We start from the raw sequence: 23,381 nt of genomic DNA, 5'->3' as shown, positions 1-23,381 counted from the left end.
GCCATTAATAGAGGTCAAACTAGAACAGTAAAATGGAAACAGAACTACAGTCAGGTCCACCTGGATTCTCTGTCTTCTCCAGGCTGTTCTTTGATTTACAAGCATCAGGAAGGTGTTAAAGACTTACTCCACATGGAGCTTTTCTTCTGGACCCAGTTGGAGGGATGGGAGGAGAATTCAAAAGGAAAGAACGTTCTCACACTGGGCACAGCGTTAGGTAATGCCAGGCCCAGGAACCACCTGCACTTTTCCTGCGGTTTGGGGATACGGTGGGCTTGGGGCTGAAGCGCATGCCTGGGTGGGGGGCTTCAGAGGCCTTGGGCAGGGGGCCCCCAAGATGTCCTGAGGCAGGATCCTGGGTCCCCCAGACTCCCGGGACAGGGACCCACTCACCCCGCCCTAGTGACCGGCCTGCCCAGTGGGAGAACAGAAGGCTGTGCGCCTGTGTCCTCCAGGGTCCCCTTTCTCCTGCAGCCCAGAGCAGGCAGATCCCCACGCCCGTAGTCCCTGTTGCCCATCCCTCGTCCCCTCCCTACTCAGGCATTCTGAGCTGTCGCTCCGTAGAGGTCTCAAGTCACCATCTAAAGTCTTCTCTCTTCACCCCTCCCTGGGGTATTTCTGGCTCCAAGAGGGGAAGAAAGCCCTGAAACCCGAGGAGACGCGGTCGTCGGTGACACGCCTGGAGATGTGCATTAATAGAAGCCTCCCTCAGGCCCCTGACACGTCTGGGCAGCTGCTCAGCTCCATCCAGCGTCCCTCCGCCCCAAGGCCAGCCCGCTCTGGCTCGGCCGGGCACACTAAACTTAGCTTCCACCCCAGCTCCACAACCGCTACCACCACCCCAGCCCAGGTCCACCTGCCTGGGGAGACGCTGCCACCAGGCCTGCCCAGAGCACCCACTCCTCCGCCACCACCATGTCCCAGACCAAAGCGCTGAAGGTCCGCCTGACTCTATTCTGCATCCTGGTGGGCATCGTGCTGGCCATGGTGGCCGTGGTGACCGACTACTGGGCCGTGCTGAGCCCCCACATGGAGCACCATAATGCCACCTGCGACGCAGCCCACTTCGGCCTCTGGCGGATTTGCACCAAGCGTATTGTCATGAGTGACAACAAGGACAAGAGCTGCGGACCCATCACCCTGCCTGGGGGTAATGTACTCACTCTCTGTGCCCTGTCCTTGCCTCCTGCCCTTCCCCGTCCCCCTGGAAAAGTCGCCCGTGGGAAAGAGGGCAGGTCTGCCAGTCTCGGAACAGGCCCACTGCCCAGCCCTCTGGGCCGGGGGAAGAGGATCGGAATTGCATGTGGTTGCAACTGCAAAGGAGGGCATTTGTCTTTGGCTATTTCTCTCTTGCTGAGGCTTGGCGCTTTTCACTCAGAGCAGAGGGCTAGAGTGGTGGGGCAAGAGGCTCAAGAAAGAAACCGTGGATCTACCATACTAGGGGCGTCTGACCCCAGCCGCAGTCACTCTTCTGGGTGTGCCCAGCTCCACTCTCTCCCTTCACACACATGCTGGGTGGCCTTATGTGCTCAGCTGGCATGTCCATTCCCCAGTCTCCAGACTGGGGTGTAGACAGGATGGGCTAGAGAATTTACAAGGCCTGGTGCAAAAGGAAAATACAATTAAATGAAATTGTAATTATTTTTAAGAATTTCAAGATGGTGACAGCAAAGCATGAAACCACACAGGGGTCCCTTCTGGGTGCAGGGCCTTGAACGTCTGCACAGGTCACACGTTTGTGAAGCAGGACCTGGTTTCTAATGAGCCACCTGCCTTTTTGTCAGAACTGTCAGTCCTCTGTACATGCTCTCTTAGCTCAGACGCCTGCAGAGTTGGAAAGCACTTCCTTCTGCTGTAATTTAAGTGCATTCCTCGATTTCCTGCCAGGTGACTGAACCACACACTGAAGGTGGTGAGCTCCTTGTCGAGAATATCTGATATTGGGGTGAGCAGTCTATTCTGCAGCCGTGGAGCCCCCTACATTCATAGCAAATAGCACATGTGCGAGAAAAGGGCCCTGTGTGGAGGATCGCAGGGCTGGGCGCTGGTCACGCACTGCCACAACCCCCCAGTGACTATGGGGGCGGACAAAGCCCATCGCGGCCTCTGCTTCCACCTGTAAAAAACGGTGCTTGGGCTCAGCAACATAAAGTCCCTTCCAGTGTTTACAAATGTCCCTCTGAGGAGGCAGTGGACAAAGGCGAGCGCAGGATCCCACCAGTTTTCGGAATTACTCCCTCTGTTATCAGCGTGGGTGTTCCTTGCACTCTGCCCTTCAAGGAAGCCAGGGTTGAGTCCCCAGAGATCTTGCAGCCTGTGTGTGGGATAAAGGGGCCTAACCCTCATTCCTCCCACTTCTCTCCTTCCTCGTCCTCCCCCTCTTGCTGGCTCCAGGAAACCCCTGCCTTGCTCGTTCCCACTGGATACCCGGAAGACTCGTAAATACCCAGCTGTCTTGGAAACACCAAGTCCCGGGGCTGAAGGCTTTAATAGGCATGGTCATGTGCTTGAAGAACATCACATAGCCCAGAGGCCCACACCCCTCAGCCGCTGCTGAGCATGCCCGTAAACACATGCCTCATCCAGCCAACTCCCCTGGGCAGGGCAGGGCAGGGCAGGGCGGGCAGGGCAGACTCTCCAGGGACCACACAGGGGAACGCACTGTTACAGGCCTGCCCACCTGTCCTTGGAGGCACCTGCCTTTTAAAGTCTGGTGAGTTTACAGAGCCCATGAGCAGGGAGGTGAGCCGAGTCTATACAAGGAAAAGACAGAGCGGTGGGAGGTGACTGGATCAGCCGCCCAGCAGGCATGGCTTGGCTTTGAGCCTGCGTGAGCCTAGACCGTGCCTTCTTGCCCTGGCCCAGAGTGAATCACACTCCCATGCTTGTGAGCCCTGCCTCGCCCCCAACAAGCTTCCGAAGTGTGTTCCTGCCTTCTCCCCTCCCCTTTCTCTGAGAGTGGACATCTCTGTCTTTCCCTACCCGCTCTTCCTGTGCTCTCTGGGATCACTCTTTTCTGGAGGGAGGAATAGAGTTCAAACGTGTTCTCTCATTTATTACTAACAATAACAATAATGATAATAACTGCAAACACAAATACAGCACTATCTGCCAAACACTGTTTTAAGTGCTTTACGCACATTAACTTTGGATGACACCAGAAGAAATGACAGAATAAGAACCTCCAAAAATCCTCTTCTCCATAAAAACAAGGAGAACATTGGCAAAATGGTCGCAATAACCTTTTTCGGTACTTTGGAAATTAACCAGTCCTCCGGCAATCCAGCAAGTGCTTATTTAAGAAAAAGACGGGTGAATCTCGGTAAGAACAGTGAGCTTTGTGCTGTTTTAACTTCCTCTGTTCCTGTTCCTCCCTCCCCAACTGTGCCATAGCCTTGAAGACCAACAGTCTGAATCATAGTGAAAACCAGCAGCCTGGTAGCCACCAGAGAGGACAGAACAGGCCTGGATCTCTTTCAAAGCCTCATTTCCAGAGAATTGTCATTATTTGATCTGCCTGGTGGTTCCCTGGAAGTTCTCGCTTGCAAGGCTGTCTTTATTTGACCTGACTCTGAGCTCATGCTGTGGAACAGTCTTTTTCCCAGGGGGCATTTGTCAAAAACAATTAGAAACAATTGTTTAATATCATGACTGCCTGAGGTGGTAGATAACAGTTAGGGCAAAAAATAGGCTAACTGAAAAACTAGAGCATGAGATGTCCGAGGTGGCTTGGAAAAGCTCCAACATATTCCTGAGACTTTAGAAGGCCATGTGCATGCACAGTGCTATATGCATGCACAGGAAAGACCTGAGAAGGTCCTGGGCTCTTACCTCTGACCTATCTTGAAGCTGTGTGCAAGCAGAAGTGAAGGCTGAGGCAGAAATGTAAACTGCTGAGCTGCATGCTTACCTCTCTGCTTAGCACAGAGCCCCTCAGTAAAGACTGGGAGATACATTGGTTCCAAGCACTTTAGGAAATCTCTGTGAGCTGACCACCAAACTAACTGAGCAGAGATTTCAGTGGCCACACATGACAAGGAATGCAGACTTTACAAAATTAATCCAGAAAAGTCACTAACCAAACAAGAGTAAATGGCAACAGGAAAAAACCCTGGGAAAGGGTGGGAATCTGATTTCAGAATTGATACGTTACATTGTTTAAACTGTCCAGTTTTAAACTTAAATTTTAAATTTTAAAAAATTTCAAGACAAGCAAAGAACTAAAAATGGCCCATATGTAAGGGGAAAAAAAGCAGTCAATAGGGGAAGCCCACATATTGGACTTACCAGACGGAGACTTTAAGTCAGCTATTTTGGGTATATTCAAAGAACTAAAAGAAACAATGTCTATAGAATAAAGTAAAGATGAGAATGATGTCCCATGAAATAGAGAATATCAAGGAGAGATAGACATTATTTTAGAAGGACCTAATAGAATTTCTGCAGTTGAGAATTACAATAATTGCAAGAAAAAATTCACTAGAATGGTTCAGTAGCAGATCTGAGTAAGTGGAAGAAAGAATCAATGAACTTGAAGATGGGTCAACTGAGATTAGCTAGTCTGAGGAACAGATAGAAAATGAGAATGAAGAAAAAGGAACAGAGCCTCAGATACTGTGAGACAGTATCAAATGTACCAACATATGCATAGTAGTAGTCCCAGGAGGAGAAGAGAGAGAGGCAAAGGAACAAGAAGCATGTGTAAAAAAGGAATGACCGGGGCCAGCCTGGTGGCACAGCGATTAAGTTCACATATTCCGCTTTGGCAGGCTGGGGTTCGCCGGTTCAGATCCTGGGTGTGGACCTACACACTGCTTGTCAAGCTGTGCTGTGGTAGGCATCCCACATATAAAGTAGAGGAAGATGGGCACAGATGTTAGCTCAGGGCCAGTCTTCCTCAGCAAAAAGAGGAGAATTGGTGGCAGATGTTAGCTCAGGGCTAATCTTCCTAAAAAAAAAAAAGAAATGACCAAAAATTTCCCAAATTTGATGAAAAACATTAATCTACAGATCTATGAAGATTAATTAACTCTAAGTAGGATAAATCCACACCTAGATATATCACAATCAAACTGTTGAAAGATAAAGACAGAGAATCTTGTAAGCAGTGAGAAGCAACTCATCACACACAAAGTCTTAATAAGACGAACAGCTGATTTTTCCCAGAAACCGTGGAGGCCGGAAGGCAGTGGGATGACATAAATGTATATATATATATATATAAACTCATCTAATCCTCACAAAAAATTCTCTATGAGGTCCATACTATTATCATCATCCCATCTTGCAGATAAAGAAAATGAGGCACAGAGAAACTGAGTAATTTGACCAAGGTCACACAGTTACCAGGGCAGAGCAGCTAGGATCCACACCCCTAAAATTCACCTTCTTAGTCACTGCATCGTACTACTTTACAAAAGTCCAGTGACGAGGCTCTCATTCTACAGGTGGTTCTCATTCTACATGCAGGAAAACTGAGGCTCAGAGTGGCCTTCATAAGGCTAACCGTCTGACAAGCAGAAGTTCAACATCCAAGTCTCACATCCAGAGCCTCTTTGCTCTCCAGTCCCCTCCCACACCTGCCATAGTATTTACAAACACCACTCATACAAGCTGCAGACCCAAGCAAACACATCAGAGGCCAGCTTTTTTTTTTATTATTATTTTTTATTGAGTTATTGATAGGTTACAATCTTGTGAAATTTCAATTGTACATTAATGTTTGTCAGTCATGTTGTAGGTGCACCACTTCACCCTTTGTGCCCACCCCCCACCCCACCTTTCCCCTGGTATCCACTAAACTGTTCTTGGTCCATAGTTTTAAATTCCTCATATGAGTGGAGTCATACACAGATTATCTTTCTCTCGCTGGCTTATTTCACTTAACATAATTCTCTCAAGGTCCATCCATGTTATTGCAAATGGAATGATTTTGTTCTGTTTTGCAGCTGAGTAGTATTCCATTGTATATATGTACCACATCTTCTTTATCCATTCGTCTGTTGATGGGCACTTAGGTTGCTTCCACGTCTTGGCTATTGTAAACAGTGCTGCAATAAACATTGGGGTGCACAGGACTTTTGGGATTGCTGACTTCAGGCTCTTTGGATAAATACCCAGTAGTGGGATGGCTGGATCGTATGGTAGTTCTATTTTTAGTTTTTTGAGGAATCTCCATACTGTTTTCCATAGTGGCTGCACCAGTTGGCATTCTCACCAGCAGTGTATGAGGGTTCCTTTTTCTCCGAAACCTCTCCAACATTTGTTGCTATTAGTTTTAGATATTTTTGTCATTCTAACAGGTGTAAGGTGATATCTTAGTGTAGTTTTGATTTGCATTTCCCTGATGATCAGCGATGATGAGCATCTTTTCATGTGCCTATTGGCCATCGGTATATCTTCTTTGGAGAAATGTCTGTTCATGTCTCCAGCCCATTTTTTGATTGGGTTGTTTGATGTTTTGTGGTTGAGTTGCGAGAGTTCTTTATATATTAAGGATATTAAGCCTTTGTCAGATATATGACTTGCAAATATTTTTTCCCAGTTAGTGGGTTGTTTTTTTGTTTCAATCCTGTTTTCATTTGCCTTGAAGAAGCTCTTTAATCTGATGAGGTCCCATTTGTTTATTCTTTCTATTGTTTCCCTTCTCTGAGAAGGCATGGTGTCCGAAAAGATCCTTTTAATACTGATGTCAAAGAGTGTACTGCCTACGTTTTCTTCCAGAAGCCTTGTGGTTTCAGGTCTCACCTTGAGGTCTTTGATCCATTTTGAGTTTATTTTGGTGAATGGTGAAAAAGAATGGTCAATTTTCATTCTTTTACATGTGGCTTTCCAGTTTTCCCAGCACCATTTGTTGAAAAGGTTTTCTTTTCTCCATTGTATGCCCTCAGCTCCTTTGTCAAAGATAAGCTGTCCATAGATGTGTGGTTTTATTTCTGGGCTTTCAATTCTGTTCCATTGATCTGTGCACCTGTTTTTGTACCAGTACCATGCTGTTTTGATTACTGTAGCTTTGTAGTATGTTTTGAAGTCAGGGATTGTGATGCCTCCCATTTTGTTCTTTTTTTCTCAGGATTGCTTTAGAAATTCGGGGTCTTTTATTGCCCCATATGAATTTTAGGATTCTTTGTTCTAATTCTGTAAAGAATGTCATTGGGATTCTGATTGGGATGGCGTTGAATCTGTAGATTGCTTTAGGTAGAATGAACATTTTAACTATGTTTATTCTTCCAATCCATGTACATGGAATGTCTTTCCATCTCCTTATGTCGTCATCTAATTCTCTCAGAAAGGCCTTGTAATTTTCATTATATAGGTCCTTCACTTCCTTAGTTAAATTTACCCCAAGGTATTTTATTCTTTTTGTTGCGATTGTGAATGGTATTGTATTCTTGAGTTCTTTTTCTGTTGGTTCATTACTGGAGTATAGAAATGCTACTGATTTATGCAAATTTATTTTATACCCTGCAACTTTGCTGTAGTTGTTGATTACTTCTAACAGTTTTCCAATGGATTCTTTGGGGTTTTCTATATATAAGATCATGTCGTCTGCAAACAGTGAGAGTTTCACTTCTTCCCTCCCTATTTGGATTCCTTTTATTCCTTTTTCTTGCCTGATTGCTCTGGCCAGGACCTCCAGTACTATGTTAAATAAGAGTGGTGATAGAGGGCATCCTTGTCTCGTTACTGTTTTCAGAGGGATGGGGTTCAGTTTTTGCCCATTGAGTATGATGTTGGCTATGGGTTTGTCGTATATGGCCTTTATTATGTTGAGGTAGTTTCCTTCTATGCCCATTTTGTTCAGAGTTTTTATCATAAATGGCTGTTGGATCTTGTCAAATGCAGAGGCCAGCTTTTGACATGACTTGGTGTAGAGGAAGCTGGACCAGGAGCTGGTGCAATAGAGGAGACTTTTCAAGGTCCCATTCAGCCATAGAGAGTTGGAAGCTCTGAGAACACAAACTGGCTGATTTGTTTTTTCCACTGACTCTTAGAAGGACTGTCATGCACAAGGTCAACATCTGAGGTCAATTCCAATGCCTCTGGAATGAGAGTAGGGGCTTCCCCAGTTGTCAGGAGAGGCTGTCTGTCTGAAAGCCCAAGTGAATCCACAGAGGGGTCATCCCCTGCCCTTGGGCTGGGCGCAATGTTGCTTCTTTCCAGCTCTTCCTCTTCAGGGCAAGGCAGCAGCCTGCCCCAGCGCCCCATTTCCCTAGCAGCCCATCCTTTCCTCCAGTACTTGATGCAGGAACTGGGGCCGTATGAAAGAACACGATCCTACTGATCCCAAGATTTTCAGGGGCCCCCTTTCCCATCCACATGAGCCCATGCAGGAGACCTAAGCCATTACTAGACTCCTCCCCCACAGGACAGCAATGCTCTGAAGCTCTAGGGTCGGGTCCTGGGGATTTCTCCAACCCATTTTATGAAAGTCTTCAATCAGAGGGGTGGGGGAGACAGAGCACAAAGAAACCATTGTTGGAAGCATCAAGAACTTCTTCTACAAAAAGGGCGAAGGCACCCCTGGCATTGATGCAGGTAACAAGTGCCTGAAACATTTCTTCTGACCCATAAAACACTAGTTCCCTTGGTTTTGTGCAAATCAACAAGGATTTTTTAATATATCAAAGTCTGCAGCCACCAGCACTGGGCACACTGATATATCCTCAGTGATAACCCAGGGGCAGCCCCTAATCGTGCAAGCTGTTCCAGCTGTCAGACAAAGAGCTGTATTAAATCCACCTTGGAGTTAAATTAGCCTTCTGTTCCAGTTGTTTGAAACTGGCACAGTTAGCTGTAGTCCTGCATAGATAATCACTCCTTTAACCAGAATTTTTGGTTAGCCAGAATACTTCCACCCCTCTCAAGCCTAATAGCTGAGTTCACCATATTTTTTAAGTAATAACCCACTTAAAGTTTTTAGACCACTAAGTCTTATGATTGTTCATGGTAGGCATTTCTTTTTTCTTTCTTACTTTTTTTTTTTTTTTGCAGAGGAAGATTTGCCCTGAGCTAACAGCTGTTAACAATCTTCCCTCTGTTTTTCCTCCCCAAAGCCCCAGTACATTGTTCTATCTTCTAGTTGTCGGTCCTTCCAGTTCTTGTATGTGAGCCACCACCACAGCAAGACTACTGACAGTTGAGTGGGGTGGTTCTGCTCCCAGGAACTGAACCTGGGCCACTGAAGCAGAGCGTGCTGAACTTTAACCACTAGGCCATCAGGGCTGGCTCCATGGTAGGCGTTTCTGAAATACAAATATTAAAGTCACATGAGCCACTCACAGAGACAGAGAAGGCTGGAGGAGCCTCAGAGCTCCTGATTATGGTCACAGGTCATCACCCTGGCATTGGTTTCTCCACCAACTTGGTCCAAAGCACTTACTTCTTCTGCCCAGGAAAGGGGCTGGAGCCCATTGAGGCAAAGCTGCAAGCCCTGAGCTTCGTGCAAGTGTGATAGAGGCCAGGAGAGGGCATGGAGGGTCATCAGAGAGGCAGAGGCAAGGAGGCTGAGAATCTGCACCCAGGCTGCACAGAACTGCCACCGCCCCCTGCTCTGCCCTTAATGCTCTTACCCAGACACCGCCAGACAAAGCGGCAGGGGTGGGGTCTGCCCCTCTCAGACCCATCAGACCCGGGGCAATTCTTGAGTGATGCTGACAGATGCCTGGCCTGACTTCTCCTAAATGAGCATCTTGTTGGTCCTGGACTTGTCCAGGCTGAGGCCTGGGTGTGACATGCCCCCACCACTGCCAGGGCCATCAGGGACCACAAAGGAGCTTGTGGTCTCCAAGGGGCAGCCATGGGGCCCTGGAGTGGATGATTCTCCAGGGCTCAGGGCAGAAGACATTGGTCTTCCTCATGTGCCAGTCCAAGAGAGGCGACGGGGTTGGCCCATCCATCCTCAAGTCCTAAGTTCCACCACGTCAGAGAGAAGCTGAGACCTCCAGATGCTCTGAGTGGGAACTCTACCCACTGGGTGCCCCCATCCCCCGTGTGGGAGATCACTCTATAGGGGAGCAGAGGGAGGGGAACATTGTACCTGGGTCACTGAGGGGAAGCACCCACCCCAGAATCTTCGGGCTGGCTTCCCCAGACACGCAGGCACCCGGGAGCAGCAGCTGCTTGTCCAGAATGGAGCCTGGTGTTTACCTGGGGGAGCTGACAACCCAAACACCACCTGTGCGGGAGTAACCTCAGCAACCTGGAACCACCAGACAGCCGTGCCACCCCGAGGCTCTCCGTGGGCCTTCAGCTCGAGCCTCTGCAACAGAGGCTTTCAGCTCACGGATTGCAAGCAGTCAGGCAGGCAGCTGACCGTGAAATACACTTGATTCAGTCGACTCTTTTCAGAGGGTTTTCAATGACAACTGAAATTGGCCCTTAAAGGATGAAACAGAAATTTTCCTTCGTCCAGAAGAAAACACGTGGAGACTTATGACATAGCACAAACCACATGGAAGCAGTGATTCAAGAGAATTCATAGCTAATAATCTAACAAACGTAAGAGTGTTGCATTTTGCTTTAAAACAGCACTAGAAACTGTGAGAGACGGGAAAGAGCAGCATTAATTTTGACATCATCACTGGCAGCTAGACACCCCAGGTGACTCAGTTCAAAAGGAAAGTGATTTAAATACAGAAGCTCAAAGAGATGGCTGTTTACCTGATGGAGCATTTACTGCTGCTAAACCAGGCCCATCTCCAGGGGTCATTACCTTCCTCAACCACGGCTGTGCCAGTGATCCTGTCATTGGAGGAGGGGGAAAGAGTAGGACACCACAGGCATCAGTGGCAATAAGATGATTTAGGCCGGACAGAAGGAAGCCTACACCCCAATGAAAGCTATGACTCTGGCAGCACCTCAGGTGCGTTTCCAAAAGAAACTAGGCATCACTTGCCTGATAATTTAAAGGTAGCCTGGAGGTGAAGAAACAAATGTACAAACTAGACACCCTCTAAGCTAGGAGCAGAGATGTCTTCTATTGAGGGTCACGGATCCACAGGAAAACGAAATCAATGAAGGGCCTCACACAAATAAAAAGCAACTTAATTTGTTTTTTTTTTTAAAGATTTTATTTTTTTCCTTTTTCTCCCCAAAGCCCCCCAGTACATAGTTGTATATTCTTCGTTGTGGGTCCTTCTAGTTGTGGCATGTGGGATGCTGCCTCAGCGTGGTTTGATGAGTAGTGCCATGTCCGTGCCCAGGATTCGAACCAACGAAACACTGGGCCGCCTGCAGTGGAGCACGCGAACTTAACCACTCTGCCACGGGGCCAGCCCCTTAATTTGTTTTTTTAAGAAATATAAAATAACCCATTCATCTGCTTCCTAGATCAGGAGTGAAGTATATTAAACTGTATCCAATAAGCAATACGACAATCCTTTGATTTTATGGTATTGTCTAGTTATAAAAGAGATTAAAGGAGACAAAAGGGAGAGCAATTATGCCTGAAATTACATTTAAAGTCACCATGAATTTCTTTGTTCTAAGCTCTTCCTCTGCACTCCCATCAAATCCAGATCTTTGATCCTTCTGTCCACAGACCTTCTTTGGCTTTTCTGACTCTTATCAAGTGGGCCAAGCAGCTCACCAGGGGAGGTCTTGTCCGGGCTGCCTCTACGGCCTCAGGTGTCGAGGGTCTGATGAAATGAGGTGACGGTCACATTTGGCCCTTGATTGGACGTTCTCTACCCTTCACTGAAGTCCATCCAGATGGCCCACTCAGAAAAGCCCTTCGTGGCACATTTTAAGGGGTCTAGAGCAGGACTTTCCAATCTGACTGAGTATCAGAATCTCCTAGAAAGCTTTTGAAAAACACTGCTTGCTTCCCAGATCACAATCAGCGGATCCGGGTGGGCCTGGATGCTGATAAGAAACACAGCCCTAGATTTTGGTGTGATAGTGGGTTTCTGAACCTCAGCACGGCTGACATTTGGGGGCCGGATAATTCTGTTTTAGGGGGCTGTCCTGTGCATTGTAGGATGGTTAGCATCATCCTTGGCCTCTACTCACTAGATGCCAGTAGTAGCTCTGCTCAGTTGTGACACCAAAAATGTCTCCAGACATTGCCCAGTGTCCTTTGGGGGGCAGAATCAGCCCTGGCTGGGAACCACTGTTTGGCCCTTTCTTGGCCATGTATCCTGCACCCCCTGACAAATGACTTGAGCCTGGGCCTCAGTCACTCCATCTGCCTAATGGGCTCAGTAAGCACAGCGCTGTCTGCCCCCTTGACTCAGGCAGCCTTAGCTCCCTGAAGAGCTCCCAGCCTCTTGTGCAGCCCCTTATCCTACTGAAATTTTGGTCTAAGGGTCAGAGAAAGATGTTTGTTTCAGCCCAGAGTCAGGGTTTGGGGAGAAGAGGGCCCCCTCACGCCCACCCCTGCAGTGGCACCTGCCCTCTCCGGGCCAAGCTGCTGTCCCGGGTGCAGGCCCGCTCTCTCCGCTCACAGGCTGTCTCCCTCCTTTGCAGAGAAAAACTGTTCCTACTTCAGACATTTTAACCCAGGTGAGAGCTCGGAGATCTTCGAAGTCACCACTCAGAAAGGTGAGCCCGTGGTGGGAAGGGGGAGGGCGAGAAGTGACTTCCGGCACACACTGCTGAGCCAGAAAATCACTTGGCACAAAAACCCCTCTGTGTTCCTGCAGCAACAGCGCTCCCTCACCAGGCATCCTGGACTTCCACTCTGGGGCTTGGGAGAGTTTGCAAAAGAGATGGCCCCTGGTTTGCAGGCTCCCAAACTGCAGAAAGAATGCATTCTTCCCCAGAGCACAAGGCAAACTGCTGGGGCAGGAGCCGCGAAAATGGAACAGGAGCTCGAAATCCCCATGATGGTTCCCAGGGCTGGTGGTCAGAGTCTGGGGGGAACTGTCTGATTCCCCCCCTCGCCCGCAAATCACTCCCCGAGAATCAGGAGAGCAGGGACATGGGGGTACGCGGGAGCGGCCCGGAGCACACACAAGGGCCCTGGGGCCTTTTGGGAACCAAGGAGCTCAGTACATGCCCAGCGTTGTGAGTCCACGCCCGAATCTGCCTGTGCACAGACACACAGACACACACACACTCTGATGGATCCTTACCGCCTGTGCACACACTAACACACACTGAGGCATCTTTACACCTATGCTGCACGTGCGGGTGCACACACAGACCCTCACACACATCTTGCTCTGTAACAAGCCACGCTCTGTCCTCCTTCCGGAGGCTGCCTGCCAGTCCCAGGACAGACCATCCCCAGGCCGAGTGCAGCCTTCCACCCTGTCACTCAAGCGAAGGTTTCTGCCCCAGAAAGGCCGCCAGCCACAGGCCTTCCTGCCTCCTTCCGAGGCCCTGCCCCTGGGGGAAGAAGTTCAGTTGGTGCCCCAGAAGCCCTGGGAGTTGGAATTGGATCATGTTACCATCCTGGCCCCGCCCGGTACCCACTGTAGGACTTTGAGTGAGAGATTCAATCTCTGGGGCCCTCTGTTTTCTCATATGTGAAGTGGGAATAATAGTATGTGGCAGTGTCACTCGCCTGGTTGGAGGCACAACCAGCGGTGACCAAAGGTCCAGGGGACGAGGCCATTCTGAGGCGCCGGGGTGCCACCTGCGCCCCTTTGCGTGTCGTAGAGTACAGCATCTCGGCGGCTGCCATCGCCATCTTCAGCCTCGGCTTCGTCATCATGGGGAGCGTCTGCGCGCTCCTGTCCTTCAGGAAGAAGCGGGATTACCTGCTGAGGCCGGCGTCCATGTTCTACGCCTTTGCAGGTAGGACGGGGGCCCCTGCCCAGGCAGCGGGGCGCGGCCGCCCCCTTCTCTGCCTTCCCGGGGTCTGGGCTACGGGGAAATTCCTGGGCTCCCCCCGGGGGGCAAACCTGGGCAAGGCCGCAGCACCTCCAGGGGTGGAGGGGCGCGAGATCTTGGCAATTTGTCCATTTTTCACAAAGGCTTAATCCCCAAGCCACTAAGAGCAATACTAATTACTAACAAAAATGTAAATTAATTAAAAAAAAAATTCTAACAAAAGGAAAGAACCACGGGTAACCTTCTGGGGATGCGCGCATTGTGCCGTGGCAGGCAGAGGGCTCGCTTTTGCAGGTTCCCAGTTACCTCAGCCTCGGGGCAGTTTGGCCAGGTCCCCCGCCCCACCCCGTCCCCCTCCCTCCGTGCAGCAGGACCCCCGGCCCTGAGAGTCCCCTCTGCCCTCAGGGCTCTGCATCTTCGTCTCGGTGGAGGTCATGCGCCAGTCGGTGAAGCGCATGATCGACAGCGAGGACACCGTCTGGATCGAGTACTATTACTCCTGGTCCTTCGCCTGCGCCTGCGCCGCCTTTGTCCTCCTCTTCCTCGGCGGCCTGGCCCTGCTGCTCTTCTCCCTGCCGCGAATGCCCCAGCACCCCTGGGAGTCCTGCATGGACGCCGAGCCGGAGCACTAGCCCTCCTGCTGCCCCAGCGACTCTGGGGGTTTTACCCTCAGGAAGCCGAGCCCAGCTCAGAAGATTCTAGAAAGGAGGTGGGAGCTTTACCTCCCCCCTGTTCCCACGACCCCACGACAGCCACAGCTGCTTTCCCCTTTCTGAGCTCCTCTCTGAGCTGCGACAGGCTCCTCCAGAATCCAGCAAGTGGACAAGACCCAGACCTGCCCGCGATGGGAGGGAGGCAGGGCCAGCAGGTGCGCAGATGTGTGCAGAGGCCTGACCTGCCACTGGAGCCCCATGTTGTCCTCACTGTGCCGGTTTTATTTGGTAAGCTGGCTCCACTTGTCCTCTTTTAGCCTCACAGGGACTCCTTACAAGGACACCCTGTGCTCATTCACCAGTTCTGGGTGTGCCCCTCTCTCCTCCTTGGTGACACGATACACCCTTTCTGGTGACCTGAACATCCCCTCCTTGGCTTCCAGGAGGCCAGGGAAGCATTTTTAACTGAGTAGAATCTGACTGTGGTTTGAAATAAAAGTTCTTTGAAAACTTGCTTTTTCCTTGCACTGTGCATAGAAGTTGCTTGCATTCCTGACCACAGCTCTGGGGCCCCATGACCCCAAAGGAGAAAAGAAAGCTTGTCCCCTGGGTATGTCTAGGACTTTTGTGGGGGTGATGGGGAACGGGTCCCTTTCACCAACAAGCCTTAGAGGTTCTGAATTCCAACTTGTACCTCTGGGCCTGGATTTTCTTTGGGAGAAGCCAGAGACCATCTGACTAGGCTAGGGTGTTAAAAATAAGGAGGGCTTCTCTCCAGCGCACCAGCATGCCCGGCATCCAAGTGCTAACACAGCACTAACGTGGCACAGGCATGGTGTCCAGTTTCCGATGCCGGATTTCTGTTGCAAAGAACATTAGGAAGCAGGGCTTAGCGGTCAGACACTTGCAGCCACAGGGAGCGCCGTAATTTACACTCTCCTACCTTCCAAACCCACCGCACTCAGCCCTGGGGCGGACAGTCAGACACAGTGGGCAGAGAGGATCACGTGCCCCCTGCCTTGAGTGTGACCACAAGTCCCGTGTGGAGCTCGGTCTTCTGGAGCAGGGCTCAACAAACTATGACCCTGGAGCCAAACCTGGCTGCCACCTGTTGTGTGGCCCGCAAGCGAAGGTGGTTTTTACAGTTTTAAATGGTTAAAAAAAAAAAAAAAAAAGAATAATATTTCATGATGTGAAAATTTTATGAAATTCAAGTTTCAGTGTCCGTAAGTAAAGTTTTATTGGAACTGTCAAAGATAAAGCCACTTGTTGAAGTGGTGAGGACAGAATTGAATCAGTAACATTCTATTGCAATCGGGAAGAGCCCATGATGAACTGAACTTGCCTGTGATGTGGACAGAGGTGATCGGGCATTTTAAAGGGAGACTGAGGCAGTAGGGAGGGGAGTGAGCGAGCCTCTGTGGAGTCAGAGAAGTGAAAGACAAGAAAGAGCAGAAAGGGAGGGGTTGGTCCAGGTGAAACCCATCTGGGTTTGTAACTTATCACAGTTAGGCTCCTGAACTCTCACAGAGGCTGGGGGACGGCACCCCATCTCCAGATGTTGCCTGCAACAATAGTAAATCCTTTTGGCAGCCTTGAGTTTTCCCAGGCAGGCAATTTAAAGGGAGCTGGGGTCATCCTAGGGATGAGCTGTTAGAACCTGTGTTGATTCAAATCTTTATAGGGCAAGGTCTTGTCGAGAAGAGAGCTCCAAGGAGCCTGGCTAGAGTCTGGTCAAGGAGAGAGTCCATCAGAGCACAGCCACATCCGTGCTGGGGCTAATTTCGTGCTACAACAGCGGAGTTAAGTAAGTGCGACAGAGACCTCTGGCCTGCAAAGTCGGCAGTATTTGCTCTCTGGCCCTTCGTGGAAAGGATTTGCTGCCCCCCATTCTGGAATAACTGTAGACTCATCAGCCAGCTTGTAATCCCCCTGCTGTTCCCATCTGTGAAGGGACGGGGAAAGAGACTTCTTCATTCTGCTTAGAACAATTTAAAAGAAAGAGCATGAGTCTGGGGCATCTGGAGAGTGATCATGGGGGCTTGTAAAGATTCTTCAGTGTCTCAGGGATCCAGCCTGGGTTTGGAGGGGCAGCTGAGGAGCCTGGGGGACAGACAGACAGCACAGCCCAGCCTGCCTTTGAGTCAGGGACAGAGCAAATGTCTGGCCCTTGGTTGTGATACCAAAAAGGTCACAGAGAGCAGGGTGACATAAAATGTGATGAAGTCACAGCGTGGATGACACTGAGAAGGGCGATGGCAGGTGAGGCTCGGAGGAGGCTGCCCAGCTCAACGTGGTCCCACAGCCAACGACAGGACACTGTCCCAAAGCTCAGCACTCAGCTGGGGGGTTGGAGCCACAGTTTATGAGTAAGAAGGAAGACAGATGACCTCGCCCCCAAACTCCGTTTTGAAGGTCAGCATTACTGTTTTATTGTTGGTCCTTTTAACAGAATTAGACTGGTGTGTATTTGGTATTTCTACATGGATGCCTGTGTTTTCAGAACCAGAAAAACACTTCTGAATGGAATATCCATTTTTTAATTTTATCCTGAACATCCACAAATCCACTTGGCTTCCCAGAGTTTTAGCTCTTTGGAGAGAGACATAAGGTGGAGCAGGATCCACCATGCAGACAAAGGGTTGGAGGGTGGCTGCCGGACGGCCACGGAGCATCAAGTCTGCTCCAGCTTCTGCTGTGAAGAAAAAGGCGACGCGACAGAGCAAAATAGAGGCTGATGCTGAAAAACAAATAAATCAACCAGACTAATGAGAGAAAATGCCATTTTCTCCCTGGTCCATGGACTGATGCTTGCCAGGAAGGATGTTCAGAGTGGGCGGTTGGTCACTCTTGCTCAGGTTGGGTCTGGCTCAGGATTCAAGGCCTCCACTGGACCACATTGCAGAGTTCAGCCAGGCCATGCTCTGCGGGCCAACAGCAAAACAACAGCGCAGTCTGCTCTAAAGCGTGTAGCTAGCATCAGAAACCCTTGGCTTCTTATTCCTCGCTTGGCCACGTGTGAATTTAACGATCGTCAAATCCCTGAGGTTCCATAAGACTTTCACCTTCTCAGCCTCTCTTTGGCTAACACATAGGGCCTGCCCAAGGGGGTTGGTTCTTACTAACCCCTCTTTGAGACTGAAAATTTCGAGGGTCTCTGTTTACCTCTGTTCCTGGCTGCCCCAAGAAAGGGGGCTTTGAATCACATCCTCTGCAGTATTTCCCCTGCCAGTGACGTGTCCCATTTTGATCAAATATTTTATTTACAAATTCATTTTGAATTTATAGCCAGTACCCTTTCAGAAAAGATCTGAGGTGGAGACAAGGTATGAATAAAGCCGTGATGTGGAACAGGTCTGTTAAAGCGATGGCTGGGGTTCAGGCTGGGATGCAGCTGCCCAGGGTTCGTCAGTCCCTCATTTCACGGTGTCACCCCGTTGCAGCCACCAAGGCCAAAAATTAATCCCCACACAGGGCATTGATCCTGCAGCGGGAAGAAAGTTCATGAAGGTAATTACAAGGAGCGACACTTTCTCTTTTTTGACTTTGCTCCTGACAAGCAGTTTTGGCCTGAATGTGAAAGGCCTGACCTCCTGGAAATTGTTGTTGATTTGGGCTTGGATTTGCCTCTCTCCTCGCCCGCAAAGTGGTCCTGGTAACCCCACGGAGAAATGGAGTATGAGGGACTTGTCTGCAACCACAACCTGCGTGTAAGGCCTGGGCTCTGAGCTCGAGAAGCACCAAAAAAAGTTCCAAGTCACTGATTTAAATCACTGACACCCTCCCCACCCCCACCAGGCTGATGGATCGGAGGCAAATTTATGCTGCGTTTAAGGAGAGTCTAGAGCAACCAAGCATGTGTTTCAAAGGCCTAATGAGGTTAATAAAAACAGGGATAGAGTTTACCTGGAAACGTCCAGGAGGCAGGGAGGTGACAGTGTATAATCTCCTCCGTCTGATGGGGAGCAAAATGAGAAAAAGGAAACATAGCAGCCCAGGCCAGCCCAGCTTCAGCCAGGGGCAACCAGCGAGCTCACGACAAATGAGAAAGCAGACAAAGTGAGAGGGCTGCCAGTAGTTATTAAGAAGACATGATGGGTGTGAGTGAAGCTGAGAGGCTCACATGCCAGCTCCCAAATTCTAGGTATCGATCTCTTAGTGGAGGCATTCCGGGAATGCCAAAGAACCATGGTTGTGTAGGTTTCACAGAAGTGAAAGTTACCCCTGAAGGAAGATGCGTGAAATCTGGTGGAAAAAAGTTTCCCCTCCTCCTAGGCTTCTTCAAATAGTGAGAGGATGTCTCAGGACTGGAAATGGCAACCCAGGAAGTGTGTTAGGACCTGGCTCCGTCCCTTAGCCGGAGGGGCCCCCTCTGGCCTTGGAATAGCAAAGGCTCTGTTGACACCACTCCATCATCTCCTCCTCCATCATCTCCCTGTTCAGGGTCGGTTCCAACTCAGGCCTGCGATCCAGGAGAGCAGAGGCTGGCAGCTTATCTACTGCCGCACTGGAGGCCTGGCGCACAGTAGGCACCTTAAAGAAGGTAGAAAGGAGGGCAGATGGAAGGGAGAAAAAATTGCTTTGAGAAAGTGATGTCGGTTTGTGAGTGGGGTAAAGAATGAATGGGGTTGCCAATCAACAGGGAATTCCATTTGAATTGCTGAGGATACTGACCAAAGAGTTTCTTATGCTAAGGTATACCCTTCAATTACCCTCATCTCTGAGGCCCCACTATGTGCCAGGCCTGGTGGTATAGCAGACAGAGTTCTAGACTAGGACAGCTGTGAATCTTCTGTGGGTCCCACTGTCCTCAGCTGTGGACGTCAGACCAGCTCCTGTTAGACTAACTCATCATTACGGTCCCTCCAGTTCTCCTGCTCTCTGGGTCTATTAATACCAGGAGATCACGATATGGTCCCACACCTTGGGAAACATGACTTACACATATTTAAAGTCACCATAAAATATACTGGAAATAGTAATAACAATGGCATTTAACCTGGGCTGAGCACTTGACGTATGTTAAGCCTCACAACACTCCTGCATGTTAACTATTATCATCCCATTTAACAGATGAAGAAACTAAGACTCAGCAAGGTGAGTACCTAAGCGAGGTCACCCCGCTAGTAAGTGGCAGAACAAAGAATCAGAATCGTGCTCTTTTCTGCTTCCCAAAGCTGAGCTGTGAGCCATCTCGCTGTGTAATGTGAGTTCAGTTTTGCTGGGTCCCAGTTTCTGGAGAGACTAGGGGTTCCCAAAGGTCCCTCGTGAGCTGTGCAGATACTGGACCCCCATTTATTCCAACTGGAACAAAAACCAACATGGACTTATGTATATTACGTGCAACATTTGGGTATATTGAAGACCACAGAAGCTTTAATTTGTGCTGTAACTTTCTTCTAAAAAGACCTTAAAACCAAGTTTCTCCTGCCACTTCTCTGCATACATTTCACTTTCTGTCTGTGTTCCAAGGATGAGGATTTTCGTTCTGCATTGGTCTTAATAAAATTCAGGCCTGTGCATGTCTGCTCACATAAAACAGGACAAGCAAATATACTCCTGTTTATCTTTAGGAATCACAGTATTTGCTCATATTGTCTAGTGAAAACAAAATAAAATAAATTCCTGTTGGATTTAGATATCAGACTGTATCTGTCTGTCATAAATTCCAATTTCAAATGTTGTCTTCTTCAGAATATTCTAATTGTTCTGGCAAAGTGATTTTACAAGAAGCTGTATCTACTCAATAAATTTATAAAAGTAAAATATATATTTTATATATTATATATTTAGGTCTAAATATTTAGGTTCTAACATAAGACTTTGTTAGAAAAAAAGGATTCTGTGGCTTAAAGTTTTTGGAAACCACTGGCAATTATCTGATCGTTGCGGGACCTGTAAGATTCCTTTTAGTCACGTTCACTGGAGCAGATCATGCAATCAAAACTTGTAAAAGTCCAAGAAAGAGCGACCTGGTTAAAATAAATTTACATTCCTTATCTGACAGATGGCCAGGGAAGATTTTTGAGGAAGGAAGTGGATGATAAAGATAAACAAATAGAGATGCAGGTGAGAGATGTCCGGAGGGGCAGAGGTGCCAGGTGGAGAGGGCAGCTAGAAGCATTAGGGCAGTAAGTGTCCCTTCTTCTAGATCCACCACCTTCCCTTTCATCTCCATCAACTGAAATAATTCTCCACACCTCTTGTCGCCACTGGTTTACTTCACGTTCGCTTCTCAAGCCACGTGGTCTGTCTCCCAACCCACCCGCACCCCTGAAACGTCTCTCCTGAAGGTCACCGTGACATTTCAATGGCCAGCGACACCCTACTAGACCTTTCTGCAGCATTTTGTACTTTTGACCTTTGCTTCCTTCTTAAAATTCTCCAGATTTTCCCTTTGCTCTTTTCCTTTTTCCAATGTGCATATTTCTACCACTTGCCCCTTAAACTTTGGTTTTCCAAGGTTTCTGTCTTCTGCCTTCTCATCTCAAGTCACAATTTCTAAGAAATTTCGCTCCTTTCCAGTGCATCAGCTCGCTGTGACTATGATCCCGCCTCCGCCTCCAGCCCATCTCTCTTTGCAGGTGTCAGTTCTGGGGCATTGCATTGCTTTCCACAGGGACCAGCTCCCCAGATGTTCCAGATGCGTAAGTCCAAACCCAACCTCTGCCTTTTCTAACCCAAACCTACTCCTCCTTTTTTGTCCCCTCATTTTGATGGCGCCATATCTACCCATTCCCGCAAGCCACAAGTCGCCGCAGTTTCTCTGACTGACTCCCAGCTCGCTCACCGAGCCAGCCTCACAGATTCTACCTCTGAGATGACTAGCAAATCCATATCCTCATCTTGTTCCCCTTGCCATCACCTGAGGCCAGGCTCTCTTACCTTCTGTTTGCCACTTGTACCCTGAGCACTGGCCACCCTAGAGAAGGCTGTTTTCCAAACATGCTAAGCCCATTCATGTTTCTCACACTAAGGACGCCCTTCACTTAAGCAACTCCGTGCTTATTGAGTATATTTGGTTCCTCTTGATGCTGTAACAAGTCACAGAAACTTAGTGGCTAAAAATAACACAAATTTATTCTTTAACAGTTTTGGCGATCAGAAGTCTGAAATGAGTCTTATGAGGCTAAAATCAAGGTGTCAGGAGGGACGGTTCCCTCTGGAGTCTTCAAGGGAGAATCCATGTCCTTGCTTTTCCAGCTTCTCGAGACTGCCCACTTCCCTCGGTGTGTGGATGCACCACTCCCATCTCGCTGCCATCAGCACATCTCCTACTTCTCTGACTGCGGTCCTCCTGCCTCGCTCTCATAAGGAACTGTGTGATCATACTGGGCCTATCCAAATGATGGACGATGATCTCCGCATCTCAGCATCCTTAACTCCACCACATTGGCAAAGCCCTTTCTACTCTATAAAAACAGGTCCCGGGGTTAGGACACGGACAAGCGTTCACAGGTTCTGAGGAGCCGGAGGTGGACGTCTTTGGGGGACTGTTACTCTATCTACCCTACTGAGTATCAACATCGTGTGCCAGGCCCTGTGCTAAACTAGGACAGAACGAGGAGTAAATTATGATGTTGGCCTTCAGGAACTTAGAGTTCAGTGGCAGATGATTTTAAAATAAAGTATAAAAGTGCTATGAGATTTGGACGAGTTCCTTGGCAGCACAGAGGGGCATGTGGCCTGCCTCTCCTACTTATTCCACAGGGCTCAGCTCAGACATCACGAAGTGACGTGTTCTCCAGCCTCTCGGTGCAAAAGTCCTGTTTCTCTCCATCTTGTCCCCTTGATGCTGTGTTCATACTCCCAGCACTTACCCCATTATGTACAGCTCCTTGCGCCTGCACACCTTGCTGGATTATAGACTCTTCAAAGGGAAGGGATGTGTTTTCTTCAGAATTTTCCTAGCAGCTAGAACCTTGCCCACCCCAGTCATTTTTCCAGACCCTCCACACAGTGTATAGTATGCAGCGCCCTCAGGACATGCCGGTACATTGAACAAGTGCACCAACTAGAATGCTGTCCGGGAAGGAAATGGGCAGAAAGGAGTGCATGCAGAGATGCTTCAAGGAAGAATCGGGAAGCGTGGTAAGAAGGCCTCTAGGTGCCAGAGAGGAGCTCGAAAGAGCTTATTCGCGGTCTGGTTCCCTGGCCTCAGGTGTCTGCAGCCAGAATGGCTTGTCCCCATGCTTGGCCTGAGTCAGAGAAATGAGACCGAGCCAGCTGTCTTCACTACAGCAGGGCACACGCTACTGCATCTCTCTCGGATGAGGTGATTTTCCGAACTGGAGCACATCAGCTGACAGCGTTTAAGAACAGACATTTCCAGAAGTGCTTTGCCAGAAGGCTCAAAACCACCTTTAATTACACTAGATCACAAATTGTTTTCAAAACAGTTTATCTTCCACCCTGTTAGTGGAACCAGCCCAGGAGGAATTATTTGGGCTCTAGAAGGCCTATGGGGTCACCCTGAGGAGGAGATTTGATTCCTCACATAGAGCCCATTTGCTTAATCACCTTCCAGTAATTTCCTGGTACTATTGTCCCAGGTTATGCAACTTGCTGTGAGCCTGGTCACAAAGCTGAGAGGACCGAATCCTCAAAACCTTCCCTTAGAAGAACCTCAGCCTGGAGCGCCCACTTCTGCTTAGCTTCGTAAACACACGTACACGTCCGGATTCCCACCCGGCAGGTGGGTTTGCAGAGCAGGCACAAAGACAAGCCGCCCACTCTTGTAACTTCAGGCCCTTCCCTTTCAGCTCCCTCGTGTCTTTTGTACCTAAAGGACACAAAACCTTAAAGACTAATTAGAACATTTCCGAGTTTCCTCTGCAAGGCTCCGACACTTCAGGCGCTACGCTCACATCAAGGGTGCCTGTCATCAGATGCCTCAGATTACAGTTTCATTCAATTAGTGAGCAAACAGCATTAAACCACATTCTCCTC

At 48.9% G+C, this 23,381-nt stretch overlaps 1 protein-coding gene across 1 annotated transcript; it reads left to right on the top strand.

Moving 5' to 3' along the window:
- Positions 1-562: 562 nt before the first annotated feature.
- CACNG1 (calcium voltage-gated channel auxiliary subunit gamma 1) lies at positions 563-14,946 on the top strand. The gene is made up of 4 exons (XM_014848018.3): positions 563-1,150; positions 12,469-12,543; positions 13,606-13,743; positions 14,185-14,946. The coding sequence occupies exons 1-4, from the start codon at positions 916-918 to the stop codon at positions 14,409-14,411; spliced, it is 675 nt and encodes a 224-aa protein (XP_014703504.1). The 5' UTR covers positions 563-915; the 3' UTR covers positions 14,412-14,946.
- The last annotated feature ends 8,435 nt before the right edge of the window (positions 14,947-23,381 follow it).

The sequence above is a fragment of the Equus asinus genome, chromosome 13 (genome assembly GCF_041296235.1).
Source record: "Equus asinus isolate D_3611 breed Donkey chromosome 13, EquAss-T2T_v2, whole genome shotgun sequence".
Taxonomy (NCBI): Eukaryota; Metazoa; Chordata; class Mammalia; order Perissodactyla; family Equidae; genus Equus; species Equus asinus.
Note: the sequence above shows the minus strand (reverse complement) of the source record. Positions and strands in the feature narration are given on the sequence as shown.